Source organism: Chelonoidis abingdonii, chromosome 11 (assembly GCF_003597395.2).
Source record: "Chelonoidis abingdonii isolate Lonesome George chromosome 11, CheloAbing_2.0, whole genome shotgun sequence".
NCBI lineage: Eukaryota > Metazoa > Chordata > Testudines > Testudinidae > Chelonoidis > Chelonoidis abingdonii.
The window spans coordinates 36,466,849-36,481,511 of NC_133779.1; the positions used below are offsets into that span (position 1 = coordinate 36,466,849).

Sequence of the window (14,663 nt, forward strand, 5' to 3'; positions counted from 1 at the left end):
GCATTGAGTCGGCCTGTCTATCCATGTAAATGTTCTGTTGAAGGATGGTGACATAGCGACGTATCAAAATCAAGCAGGACTCCAGTTAATTAGGGCAATCAGGCCAACTGGGCTGGCTTTTCCCCACACTTGTGGTATGCAGTCAAGTTAAATACAAAAGCTGCATAGATCCTGGTTCTCAGATGGTGGAAATAAAATCTATGGAGCCACACTGATTTACAACAGCAGAAAATTTGGGTCAGCAGAGGAATAAAAGGAAGAATGATTGAGAAAGAAGCACAGTGAGAGACAGATAAACAGGGAACCTTGGGCACATCACTTCCCATCTCTGTGCCTCTGTTTCCCCACATCTAAAATGGGGTTAATGACACTGTTATTGTTATTACCATGAGAGTGCAAAGCATAATTAATATTATTAATAAATCTCTTGTTTATTATTATTATTTATTATTAGTATCTGTGTTGTTTGTTGTGAGTAGATTTTTGGTCCATTTAAGGAGGTGCAGTAGGAGACAGTGGTGGGCCATCTAAACAGAGATGCTCACAGGGATGGGGTGATTTCTGATTCATTTTATTTTCCCCCAACCTAATGAGTTTTTACATCTTGCCAGCTGATCTCATTTAACCAAACCCAAACTGGCGCTAGAAGTTACCCAGAAAAATCTGTGTGGAATAAACGATCTGCAGAGTATGAGGCATGTGCGGAAAGACAGTTGTTAGGGAGAATGTGAGGAGAAGCAGAGGATCTGGTGGTGGCTTCAAGCCACTCTTCCTCATGGTTTGACAGCTGATATTGCAGGCCACTGCTGGATGTTCTGGTAGCTAGACCTGGTGTGACTCCAGTTGACTTCAGCAGAGTCTCACCTTCCTAAAACCTGCTTGGATTCAACCTGCTGCCCAAGATTAGCAAAGCAAAGGATGTTCCACTGCTCATCACTGTCTGCCTCCTCTGCTCTTCCCTTTCGATGTCTTTCTGGGTCCATGCTGAGCTAAAATGATTCCCAATAAACTTTGGCCAGAGGTAGAGTGGACAGGGAGGATGGAAGGGGAAGCTGAGGGTATGGGGTAGTCTGGGTTTGGCAGAACTATGTTAGTCAGATTTTGGTTTGGCTGTCCCAGGAGTGGCTCCATTACTGCCACTCCCTGTTGTGTCCATCTTCCTCATCCTCCTGGTTGCCCTCATCCCTCTCCTCCTCTATACATCCCTCTATGTCCAAGTCAGGGCTTTCTGCTGCCACAGTCACCCTCTGCATGCAGAGAGGGCAGGTCTTATTCCTTGTTTGGGTTAAGAGCCATAGGTCTATGCATTTGCCATGATAGGCATGGGAGCAAGACAGGATTTTCAGCATGTCTCCCTTTTCATACGTCTCCAGGCAGATGGCACATTCTGTGTACTTGGCGCCTCTGTTAAACGTGCTGGTGGAGGGTTCTTTCCCCTGCTCCTCTCTTAGCGGGTTTCTCCTCTTCCTCCAGATGTGGTACCTCATTGTGTATTTAACAATGAACAGGATGCCTGTCACTATGGCAACCAGGATGTTAATTACCCTATAGACTGGAAGAATCGAGACATGAGAGCAGTGTCCCAGCAGCTGTAGCTGGCACCTGCAAGCACGCGGGCAGGAGTTCCCAGCATCCTCCTCCCAGGCGAAGTGATAGTACTCAGGGACCAGGATGACATGAGCTCCCTCATCAGAGCAGCAAACCTTTTTCAAGAGCTTGGAGGTTGCTTCCCCAGTGAAGACAGAAGGTATCTCAATCCACTGCTGAATCTCTTCCATGCTAATCGCCATATCCACAAGGGCTTGTGAGTTCACGTTGTGCACAATGGCGGCTCGATATCCGTCTTGCTGAGAGTGTCGGACCTTGGCACCGAAAGTGCAGTCGTAGCTACGAATGAGCATGATGAAGGCTGTGGAGGAGTCGCGGGGCGCTGGTGGGCTTTCGATAGGATGACAGGCGTTTGCAGGCATCGCCTCGATCAGATAACCTGTCGGTCCCTTGCCGGGGAGCGGAGGCACAAAAAGTGCAGGGGGAGCACTGAACTCTTGGCTGGTGGAGTTCTGGTTGTAAATTGCCCGGATAAAGGCTTTGCCGTTGGGCACCAGGAAGAACAGGAATACAGTGACCATGCGGAAAGGAGACTGAAGCAGTGGCCGCATACTGGCAGCTAGTGGAGAACTCTCTGCACCGGTGCTGGCCTGGTCTTGTCTAAGAGAAAGCTCTGGCTTCGGTGGCCTTTACGGGGAACAGTGGACTGAAGGTGACTACTGGATCTTCCATGTGTCAGAACAGACTGGAACCTTCCTGCTGGGCAGTGATAGCAGCAGGACTTGACAAGATATAATGGATGTTGTGTTATACCCAAGTCTTAAAGCTTCTGGTTGCAGCTTCCTTCACTTGTCAAGCTGGTCTGTTTGCTCCCAACTGATCCTTAGCTTCTGCTTCCACTGCCAAGCAACCTTCCAGAACTTTCTCCCCAGGTCCTTATGACCTCACTGCCCAGCTGTCCTGCAGCCGCGGACATTTATTTCTCCTTTCTCTCTTCCTGGTGACTCCTCTCCTTGGCTGACTGGAGTCTCCTCCACTGTTGCCCTCCGCACCTGCTATCCCCTCTTGCCTCCCTCATCTTTCCATTCTCTGCCTCTCTCTGTTTTCTTCCCTCCTGAGCTTCCGTCTCTCCCCCACTAAGTTCCTCTTTCCCGTTCTTGGTTCCACCCCACCTTGGTTTCCGTGTCTCTCTCTGTGGCTCACCCCTTGGCCCTCTCTCCTGCACTGTCTCTTACTTAGGGGCTGCCCCTGACCTGGCTTTTCCTTTGGTCCCACTTTGCCCTGTCACCTCTCTGGCTCTTTCCTTAGTCCTCTGCTCCCTATCTGCCCCTGGTTCCCCCTCTCTCTCCCTCCACCCCCTCCCCCGGCCCTGCTCCAACATCCTTGTCTGGTTTCCAGGATCTTCCTGAGGAGAGGCTGATAAATTATCAAACCTGCCACTGAAGCTCTGCCAGAAATGGCTTGGATGAATGGTAGCTTTTCTTTCCGTTGTGAACAGCTTTTCTTCCCGGTGTAGGGCTGCCCTCATCCTCCACACCATAACTGTGGCATGAGTGATACTGCAGCACGACATGTGCCTGTTGTGGCTTAGTGCTGTAGAAAAGACTTCTCGCCCAGCCTGGGTTACATCACCACTTCACTGCCCCGTCCAGTCTCTCTCTCTCTCTTTCTCATGTCCACCTCACCCCTTGCACCGTATTTTTTCCTCCTGTCCTGTTTGCAAGTCTCTAATTACAGGTTTACATTGTTTGACAGGGCTTGAGGCATTTCTAGTGGGAATCCCCTACAGAGGGAATAGGGGGAATCAGTTCGGTCATCCCCATCCACTCAGGAATGCAGATCCCACCTCATTTTGTGTTGCAGAAAACCAGAGATAATTCTCTGCTCCATTTAAGCAGGACCTGAGGGCTTGGAAGGGCTGCGTTTCTTATGATTGTTTCCATCTATGCCACCTACCCAGTTCCAAGGCAAATCATAGGGGATGACTTGTGACTATTGGTTCTTTTTATCACAGTAGCACCTACATGGCTCCAACCAAGATCAGGGTCCATTGTGTTAGGTGCTTTTGGCCTCAGAGGGCTACTACCCCTGAAATGGATCTTTAATGGCTCCCAGTGGGGCAGATTACTGTCATACCAGTGAAAAAGGTCCACAGTAATTATCTTGCATACACTGCGGTTGATTCGAGAAGGAATTACACAAGCAGTAAAGGGTTACATTAAGCACATAACTCCTATGTTAGACGTTTAAGAACTATACATTAAGAGCGATACATTCCTCTTAGTGAGCCTCTCTTTCACAAACATACACAAACAGGCCCCGTGCTAGCCTCACACAGTTCCTGCTTGGCAAACAGAGAAGGTGGTTACCAATTTGACGGATGGCTTTTTCTCTCCAGGTCTGCTCTCTCCAGCTCTCTGGTCTGTCTTGGATTCCCTCGAGGCAAGGCCTTCCTTGACTGCCTGGAAACTCCTCTGCTCACAATCCTACTTGAGCCCACAGAGCAGAGTTTTGGCTACTCTGTCCAGCAGCTTCTTCAAGCGTCAATTAAGGAATCCCCTCTCCCTTTTCTCCTCATCTCTCCCTCTGACAGTAATTTACTTTGCTTGATTCTTATACTCTTTTTCCTCAAAGGAGTCACGTGTCTCAAAAGCATGCCCAGTGGGCAAGTGGTTATTAATTTTGGCTGATTAGTATTTTAGAAGGGGCTGGAGGGGTACCGAACAAAGACCACTCCACGTTTACTCACTCATCAATCATTCACTCTGGCTCTCTGCATGATGTCCTTGCTGTAGGGTCATTATAACCGAATCGGCTGGTGCTCCAGGCTGGAACTTTATGCATGTGATATTTACTTTTGCACGGCCCATATTTGCCCACCAATAGGTTCAATATCAATCGCACACGCAGGCTTTGCCTGTCCTTTATCAAATCTGCTTCTGCTTAAAGGGACCCTGCTCCCAGGATCCTCTGCAGTTCTTCAGCCGTATTTAAGTCATGTCAAGTTATGTTCACACCATTCGTTCAGTACAGCACCATCCCAACAGGTGCTGTAAATACAAGAGAAACAGTCTCTACCCTGACAAGTTTGCAATCTAAATAGGCAGGAGTGGGAGGGGAAACAGAGGCACATGACTTGCTTGGGATTGTGCAACAGGATAAGGGAGGAGCAGGAGCCAGGAACAGGGCTGCCCAGAGGATTCAGGGGGCCTGGGGTTTTCGGCGGTAATTCGGCGGCGAGGGGTCCTTCCACTCCGGGACCCGCCGTCAAAGTGCCCCGGAGACCTGCGGCAGGCGCCCCCTGCTGCTGAATTACCACCGAAGACCCAGCACTTTGGCGGTGGGTCCTGCTTCGGCGGTAATTCGGTGGTGGCGAGTTCCAGGGGCCCCGAAAAACTCCCGTGGGGGCCTGGCGCAAATTGCCCCACTTTCCCCCCCTTCTGGGAGGCCCTGGCCAGGAATAGAAAGCTACCTCATGGGGTGTTGTGAGAATAAATGCATAAAGAAAGATTTGAGAGGTGCTCGGGGCTAGCACGGGAGAGGGGATGGGAGAAGGTGGGTTAGTAACTAATCCTCAACTTTTATGCTGAGTGTAAAATCAGTCCTTGTGGTTAACTGATTGAGAATAAGTAGTTCAAAGTGACTTAGACTTGCTTTTGGCTCAGCTCAGCATGGCAATTAGAACTGGAATACTTGGATGCTGGTTTTCAGAATATATATGTGGCTCCAAAGTACTGAACGGCAGGCAGTTCCAGCGCAAAGGTAAGACACAGAGGAAGGTCCTATCCACAGAGGGTGGAGAAAAATGGTCAATAGGATTTATAGCTGCAATTGTAAAGCCAAATCCTGCTCCAAGTTACACTGGCATAAACCCAAAATAACTTTGACTGTCCATAAATGACAAAGTGCATCATGGTCCTTAATTTTCCATGTTTTTTTTAGTGTTACAAAGAGTTTCCTGGGATGAGTGGGTCTTGAAAATCACCCAAACATGTGTTACTTAATTTATGGACAGCCCCTGGACTTCAGTGGAGTGACTCTGGATTTACACCCATATAAATGAAAGCAGGACTTGGCCCATAGAGTGGACTTTGCATCATGCAGCAGGACTAACACTGCTGCCAGTTATGAGCAAATGCCCTGGAGTGCATCAGAGCGTGACACCTAGGACCCCACATGAGCTACGAGAAGCGGATTTTGTGAGCCAAACAATTTTTTTTTCAAAGCACTGATTCCATTTCCCTGTGTTCTTAAGCAGCTTCAATCCATCGTACTGGATTACAGAAACTATGTTGATTGTTCTACTGTAGTGAATAATAACAACTTGTACTTTACAGATTACCCCAGAGAACTATATCCATGGCTTGGCTGTACCACACATTCATGAGTGCAAAGACACCTTGGCATAACTTGATTTGTCACAGTGCATAAAAACTTCCCTGAGAGCAGAGAGAAAGAAGTGGTGCAGAGTGTAAAGAGGCAGAGGAGTGTGTCAGAAAGATTTGGGGGCAGAGAAAGAGAGGAAAGGTGGATTGACTCAGAGTAAAAATTTCAACAGTGGAAGAATGGGCTCTGGAAATTCAGGAACAGAGTTGGGGGAGAAAGAAAAAGAACTGGGGCCTTGATGGGGAGTGTGGCAGAGCAGGGGTAAAACCCCTTGAATGGCTGGCTGAGTGCTGCTGTCCTGCAGAGAGGCCAGGGGCAGAGGCTCAAAGCAGCCAGCAGGGAGCCCAGCTGCGGGCCCTAATGAGGGCTGGCTCACTGCAGTAGACTGAGCTAAGCAGTGACAGCTGGGCTGAAGGCTGGGAGGGCTATAAAAGCCCTGAACAAACCCCAGTTAGGTGGTTAGCTAGGGAGGAGATAGGAGGTTACAGTGCTGTCTCTGCACCAGGAAGGGAGCCTCAAGGGCCAAGAGACCCTGGAATGGGTCAGGAAGGGGATAACTATTGGGGGATAAAGGGGACTACATGGTGGCACTGCACAATAAAACACCAGAAGAAGGCGTGAGAACTCTTATTTTAGCAGCCTGGGCACAGGGTGAGAAGGAGGAAACCTGTGTGGACCCTGTGATGGGGGAAAGAGATGGAATGGGAGATAAGCCATAGGGAGAACAGGGAAAACACAAGATGTATGTTTCTATACATACAAAGTGTCTGGGTGAAACCAGGGGTTTTGTTAGTGAAATGATCTGTCTAAGTCAGGGCTGCCCAGAGGATTCAGGGGATCTGGGGTCTTTGGTGGTGGGGGGCCCCCCTGCGGAATTGCTGCCAAAGACCTGGCACTTTGGGGGTGGAAGGACCTCCTGCTGCAGGTCTTTGGGGCCCTTTGGCTACGGGTCCTGGAGCGAAAGGACACCCCCTGCCCCGGCTGAAGACCCAGAGTGGAAGAAGCTCTGGGGGCCTAGGCCACGTGAGAGTTTTCTGGGGCCCCTGGAGTGAGTGAAGGACCCTGCTCCAGCGTCTCTGAAAAACTCTCATGGGGGTCCCTGTGGGGCCTGGGGCATATTGCCCCACTTGTCCCCGCCTCTGGGTGGACCTGGTCTAAGTCTCCTATTGCCCCTGCACTCCCAATAAAGAAACCCTGCTCAGTACAATGAAATCAGAGTTGTCAGTGCTAGCAATGCCTGGCCCCAAACCCAATCATGACAAAGGGAGTTGGTGACTGCATCCAGAAGGGAAAGCTGGATTGGTTTGCATTGACCCCAGGTTGAACCTCTTTTGTTCATACAAAGTATGCAGGGCTGAGGGTTGCCTTCCCAATCTGCCGATGCAGGTGTAAGCTTGTCTGAAGGAAGGTCACATTGGACTTAATTGTGACTCAGACTGGTGATGCTTGGAGAATCCATATAGTCATGAAGAAGAGAGAGACTCTCTAGAGAGGCCACTGGGAATGAAATGGAGAGTAGGAAGGGGTCCTGAGGATTGATCGAGCATCATTTCCCGAGTAGTTAAATTCTGCTCCAGTTTCCAAGATCTAGCCTTTTAATTCACCTCTCCCCATATAACCAATAGAGCTGGTTGGAAAATGCCATTTTGACAAAACTATCTGGGTTGTGGGAGTTTTTTTTTTTTGGAGAAATTATGTTGATTTTGACAATTTCATTTAGGAAAAAAAATGGAAAAAAGCTTCAAAAATGTCAAACTGTCTTGTTTTTGAAGTTTTCAAAACAAAAAATTTGATTTATTTTGCTTTGAATTTTTTCTCTATTTAATTTATAAATAAATAAAGGGTAGAAATCAAAATGAAATGTTTCAAATTTAGCCAAATTAACTGTTTCAATTGACCCTAACCTAAATTATTTTGGAAATTTGTTTTGCCAAAAAAGTCAAAATTTTTGGCTTTCCGTCTTGATTCAGGACCCAAAAAAGGTTGAAATCTCAAAAAGTTTCCTGGGATGGAAATTCTATTTTCTGACCATGTCTAATAATCAGTGAGCAGGAAGGGTGAAGAAAGGATCCAACCAGAAGGATCCAATCGCCAGCGGAGATGGATTGCAACCTGTTTGCAATTGCTTCCAGGGAAGAAATCACATGGTCCTACTCTCACTGAAGTAATCGGGCTCAGGACTGGGCTCTAGGAGCTAAAACCCACCCTGCACAATGATGGATGGGAATGTAGGCAGGGCCGCCCAGCGGGGAGGAGGGCAAGTGGGACAATTTGCCCCAGGCCCTGGGCCCTACAAGGCCCCCCAGAAGAATATAGTATTCTATAGTATTGCAACTTTTTTTTATGGAAGGGGCCCCTGCAATTGCTTTGCCCCAGGCCCCCTGAATCCTCTGGACGGCCATGAATGTAGGTAAAATCCCCATACAGCCTTTGGGAAAAATAGGGGTTGCTGGTTCTGCGGGCTAAGCTGATTCTCTCCTTCCCCATCCCTCCTCCTCCAGATGGTTATTAGGGATGCAAAGCGAAATTCTCGGCTGGTATAATTCCACTGAAGTCACTAGAGTTCTGCCAGCGGGGCATTTGGCACATTTCCTTTAACTATAGTAGATATTATATGTCAGTCTTCAAGGCTGAAATTCACTCCTGTGCATCAGCCATCACAAGACCTGTCCATCACTTATGTCCCACTTAAACCCTCAGAGTAGTTCCTTTCTTAGTGCTGGCCCTTTGCACAGGGATGAGTTTCATCCTTACTGAAAGGTGGCACTTAGGTGGCTGATTACCCTGTGTGTAGCCTGAATTGCTCCCAGTGACCTATAGTGCTGACACTTTGCTGGTTGTCTAACTTTGATAGTTCTCGGCCCTGGGTCAGGTCATCAGCATTTTCTTCCGTGGAGCTATTAAAACACCTAGCAATATAATAAACTACACACACGCACACCCCCACACCCGCGCCCCCTCCCCCCCAACGCACACGCACAAGCCCTGCACGAGAAATGCATGAGAAAAACGACAAAAATGAGCTCTCACCAATAAGATCTAGAAATCGTTCTTTGGTTCTGTGCTTTATAGGAGCAGGGGAATATGCTAAAGGGGGCACAAGGGCTCTTTGACAGGCAGTTGAAAATATTGTAGAGCCTTCTGACTGAATCCCATCTATAGCTCACTTAGCAAGATTCTTTCTCTCTCTGGCTGGATCTTTTGGAACCGATCCCCTTCCAATCTCTTTCTGCTTGGGAATATTTCCAACAGGATTCCCTTTTAGCATTGGAGCTGCATCTGGGAGGGAAATGGCTTTCCTATCCCACAAAAAAGTTTTTGAGATTTTCAACAATGTTTCTGTCTCAAAACAGGATAAAAAGTCGAAATATTGAAGTTTTTCTCAAACCAAAAATCTGAAAAAGAAATGGTTTAGATCCATCGCAACATTTTGCTTCAATGTTGATCAATTAAAAAACTTTTTTCTTTTACCATAGTTGATTTCGCTTTCAAAACAAAGTATCATTTTGAACCAGAAAACTGGAAATTTTTATTTCAGAAGTTAACAAAAAAAAAAATCCTCAGAATTTTTTCCAGTAGAAAAATTTGTCAAAACCACCCATTTCTCATGAAAAGTTTCAGGTTCAACCAATTGACATTTTCCAAAAATAAAACAAAAACACCTCGTTTTGATGAAAAACTCAGGACCAGCTTTCTGATGGGATTGTTCCAGTCTTCCCACTGATTACAGTATCCCTCGCTACTGTGTAGGGTGACCAGACAGTAAGTGTGAAATATCGGGACAGGAGTGGGGGGTAATAAGCACCTATATAAGACAAAGCCCCAAATATTGGGACCATCCCTATAAAATCAGAACATCTGGCCACCCTACTACTGTACCTGGTTGGATCCAGAACACCTCTGTAATTCTGCTTCTACGCTGGGCCTTTGTCTCAAATATTTTCAGGTTGTTGTGGCCTCTTTAGTATGGAAGGTGTTAGAAGTCAGTTAAATGGAGAGCTAAAAATGGTCTCTTGCTTGCCTCTCCTTTGGATCTCAGTTCAAGTAGTGAAATGGGGACTCCTTCCTGGTAATTGCTCTGCTCCCTCTTAGAACTGCTGACTCCCCTGTGTGGCTTGCTGACATTTAAATTAACAGCAATTGTACCAAGACAGCAGATTGCATGGACTTCAAGGAAAAGAGGAGAGAGCACTTCCAGAAGCTGCTGTAATGTAGCTGCCTGCCTCTCTATATTCTCCACATGAGCCTTGCCCCTCCTTTTCAAGCCCCTCCCCTAACCATGCTCTCCCCAACTTTGCTCCTAACCGATGATTAAACTGGAACATGAATTGAACTTGGTTTCAGTGTCACACTGGCCAGATCCTGAGCCAGGGTAAATCTGCAAGCTCTATTGAAGTCAATGGAGTTTCACCAATTTACTCAAGCTGAGGATCTAGCTTCTCCATATTTTTCTCTGGTGCATTTTCTTGTGCAGATGCTGTACGGTTTATCCTACGTACAGGCTGTAACTTGGATAAAGCAATCTCTACAGAAGTTACTAATAATCAACCTGTGGCAAATAGAAGCATGTCTCATCCCAGCAATAAGCCAACCTGGCTTTGCACACAGTTGTTAATGTTTGATGGAGGGTGGAAGATCAGCCAGCTACAGTGCAGGAGGTCAAGGTATCTGTGGCAGATGCTTTAGATTTACAGTGTGGTAGTTTTTGATAATGGTAAGCAGAGTGGAGAACCCATCTCTTCCTTTTGTATCCAGATCCTGCCTCTCTTGAAGCATTTTGGGGCAGTTCAATACCCCGAAATAAAACATTTCTGTTTCAGGAATGTCAGAATATTTCCTTTCAAATGAAATGTTGAAATGAAACCATTCAGCATTTTCTGAATTGAAATTTTTCAGAACTTCTATTCCATGATAATATTCAGCATTTCAACATTTCATCCTATTTGGGGTGAAAACAAATGTGGGAATTTTCTGTGGGATGGAAATTCCAAATTTCGTTTGGCTCTAGTTATGACTTTTCTACTCGGCTACACACCTTACTGCATTTACCCATGGGTTGCTCAGCCCATTGCTGGATTACTGCAATGTGCCAGACCTTGCGATACCCTGAAGCTTCAAACAACGTAGAAAACAGCAGGATATTTTCTTAGTGGGGTTTCCTTTCCATAGCACGCTGCACCTGCGCTTTATAGGTTGCACTAGCTCCTGGGTTACTTTTGGGTGCAATTCAAGAGGTTGGTTCTTATCTATACAGTGCTACAGGGTCTAGGCTCTGGCTAGCTTTGTACCCCTGCCAAAATCTTACAAAGTCTCTAGTGATTTGGGGTGCCAAACCTGAGACATGGGACAGTGGCTTAATTTTCAGACAGTGTTTTCTGAAAATCAAGCCCTTTTAGTTGTCTCAAAATAGACACTCAGAATCAGAGGAACCCAAAGTCACTAACCTCTAACATTGGAAAATGTTGGCCATAGACCTTCCTTTATCTGTGTGACCCTGATGGTTGAGATCTGCCGACAGCCCAATGACTTGAATGCTGACAATTGGTAGTGGGATATTCACGCCCAGTGAGGAGCCCTTGGCTCCGGTACTGGTGTAACAGTGCCTGTGGATCGCTCAGTCCTGGTATGTCAGGCCAGACCTTTATGACCAGCCGTGGTCATAAAGAGGTTCTATGCTTTGTTTTTTAGTGTGAGATTGGGGGTTGATGATGATCAGGAGAGTGTCTCTATATGACCAGCTGGTCATAGGGTGTTAATTGACTGTGGGTTAAATCCTTTGCTGGTCTGCGGCTCTGGCTCAGTGTTTTCAGCCTGAACTGGAGATGCACTCAGAGGCTCTCCAAAATGAACAAATCGCTCTTCCTGTAACCGATAGAGAGAGAGGAGATGAATATTTGATTTGGGGCATGTTAGTACATAAATCCTGCCCTTCTTACAGTGTTTAGAAATGCGTGGAAAATGACCCGGAAAACCCTGGAGAGCAGGAGCTTACATGTACCTGTCATGTCTGCCTCTGCTGAATGCATGGAGCGATCAGCCAGCCTTCAAAATGCAGCCGATTATGGAGCCCTTGAAAATGTTTCATATCTTTTCTCTCTGCCCACCTGCATGGAGTGAATCCTACTTGAATGATTTGGACCTTCAGTCATCACCACCCCCTGGCTTAAGGGACCGTTTTAAAGTATCCTCAGAGTACCCCTGAACAGTTCGGTTGCACCTGTCACTACAGACTAACCTGTACCCTGCAAGGAATTGTTACCGGACTCTTGAGTTGCTGCCAAAGGGTAGCTCAGGTTCAGGGGACAGAATGCTGGCCTGGAAACTAGGAGAGCTACACTCTAGTCCCAGTTCTCCCTCTGATCTGGGTCAGTCACTTCAGTCAACAGTCAGGTTCTGTTTCCTTGTTGTTCTCTTTAGGTTGGAGCTTGTCATGACAGGCGATGACTTGCTATGTCTACATAGCATCCTGCGAAATGGGACTCCAGTCTCAGTCAGGGCCTGTATGCACTGTCACAATGCAATTCCTTAAACTAAGATTCACTGCATGTATTTGTGTATGTATATTCCATCTAGACAAAAGCAATAGGAAATGTGAGTGGATGGGGCCAGAAATTCCCAGGAACTCAATGGTATCAAATGCATTTAATTTCCACCAGCCTAAGGAGAGTTATATTTGCAGCAGACATTTTATGCCTTTTATTGTGGGGAGTGAGAGAAAGGAGCCAAAACTGAACTGAACTAAACACTTCCCAGTAGACAAGCTGGAGCCAGTGATGGGCAAAAGCTGGGAGTTGTGTGGCTTGGACTGATATTGGATTGGTTTGACTCTATTACTCAATGAGGGTCATTCTCCAGCTCATCATACCCTTCTTCCTCAGTGTCCACACTTTGGTCGTCTTCTTCCTCTTCCTCAATATATTCATTGTCATGACCATCTTCGTCTTCCCCATCCTCTGTGTGGTCCTCCTGTCCCCCACCTTGCTCCTGTGGGTTCATCCCTCCGTGCAGACTGACATCCTGAGCTTCAACTGTCACCTGCTGTTTGCAAAAGGGGCAGGTTTTATTCCTGGGCTGGGTGTGAAGCCAGGTGTTGATACATGCGCAGTGATAGGCGTGAGAACAAGGGAGGATCTTCAGCTGGTCCCCTTCTTCGTACTCGGCCATGCAGATCACACACGTTTCATATCGGTCTCCCTTTTTGAAGGTGCACAGGGTTATCTTCCGGCCTTTCGCGCACCATCGTGCGCAGACCACAAGCGGGATGGTGCAAATGATCACGTTGATCATGAACCCAAACTCCTGGAGGACATAAGGAATGACGTGGTATGCGGAATATTTCAGCATGCGAGGCCAGTGCCGCTTAGCAGTAGCCCACATGGAGGGTGTAGCAGCATCCTGGCAAGGGTTATGAGGATGTTTGGATGCCACCAGGGTGACATAAGCCCCTTTTTCGTAATGTGAAGCCCTTTTCAGATGCCTGTAGGCCGATTCCCCTGTAAAGACAGACTGGATCACAATCTGCTGCCTGATTTCTTTGTCGTCAGTTACCATGTTCACCAGGTGCTCTGCATTCACGTTGTGCACGATGGCGGCTTGGTACCCGGCTTGCTGTGCATGAAGGACCTTGATGCCAAAGGGGCAGTCAGACCGACGGATGAGTGCGATGAAAGCCTCAGAGGAGTTGGAGGATGCCGGCGGGCCTTCTATAGGATCACAGGCATTTGCAGGCATGGCCTCGATCAAGTATCCCATCAACCCTTCACTCGGGAGGGGCGGTCCAAAGCATGCAGGCAGTGCATTGTAACCTACACAGGTGGAGCCGTGGTCATAAACCACATATCCAAAAGCCTCCGCGACAGCAACATCCACAAGCAGGAGCACAGCAACCGCATGGAGAGGGAGAGGGAGCGGGGGCCTCATGCTGAACGCTGATGGGTATCTCTCTGTGCAAGTGCTGGGGCTGGGCAAAGAGGAAAGGCGTAACCGTGAAGGATCTTAGGAGGCAAACATACACTTATCAGTCTGTTTGAGTGGTATCAACGTAACATCCCTGGAGTCTCTGCAGAAGACAACAGCAGCAGCAGCAGGATGGTAACTATATCCCTCCTCTTCCCTGGAAGCTTCTGCAAAAGGCTTCCTTCAGTTCACCATGCTGGGCTGCTGGTTCCCCAGGCTCCACCCTCTCTCTCTCTCGCTCCTTGTCTCCAGCTGCTAGGCAACCTTTCCTACCCACCTCCCCAGGGCTTTGTGACATCACCCAATGATTGCTGCACTTCCCCAGGACTAGGTCCCTGTAGCATCACTGCCAACATGCCTGGCACCCTTCTCTCCTCCTCTCTTCCCTAGTTCTTTCCTGTCCACCACTCTTCCATCTTTCTTGGACCCAGTTCTGTCCCAGTCCAATCTCTGGTAAGTTATCAGTATCTCCTGCTGCACTCAAGGAGAGTTGCTCGCATCCTTCCGAGGGATAAATGCCCCTTCTCTTGGCCGTCCTCCCACTGCAAACTGAAATTCATCACCTTGGGTATGAACATGATGCCTGGAGAACACCGCACAGTAGGAATGATCTGTTAGGATCATCCTCTCTGATGTGGGAGGGGAGATATCAGCCCAGGTTGGTTGACTGAACTTGCTTTCTGCTTTAAAAACAAAAAGTCCTACCTTTTTCTTTCTACGAGTCTGATCATCTAGTGGATGTCAAAGCACCTGGAGCTACGAGGCCAGAGCTT

General features: G+C 47.6%; 2 protein-coding genes across 2 annotated transcripts; both read right to left on the bottom strand.

Moving 5' to 3' along the window:
- Positions 1-1,130: 1,130 nt before the first annotated feature.
- Positions 1,131-2,159, bottom strand: LOC116814623 (E3 ubiquitin-protein ligase RNF167-like). The gene has a single exon (XM_032762408.1). The coding sequence runs from the start codon at positions 2,157-2,159 to the stop codon at positions 1,131-1,133; it is 1,029 nt and encodes a 342-aa protein (XP_032618299.1).
- Positions 2,160-11,762: 9,603 nt separating this feature from the next.
- On the bottom strand, positions 11,763-13,854 carry LOC116814695 (E3 ubiquitin-protein ligase RNF167-like). Its single transcript, XM_032762521.1, has 2 exons — positions 12,800-13,854; positions 11,763-11,796 (listed from the first exon to the last, which is right to left on the bottom strand). The coding sequence occupies exons 1-2, from the start codon at positions 13,852-13,854 to the stop codon at positions 11,763-11,765; spliced, it is 1,089 nt and encodes a 362-aa protein (XP_032618412.1).
- Between the last annotated feature and the right edge of the window lie 809 nt (positions 13,855-14,663).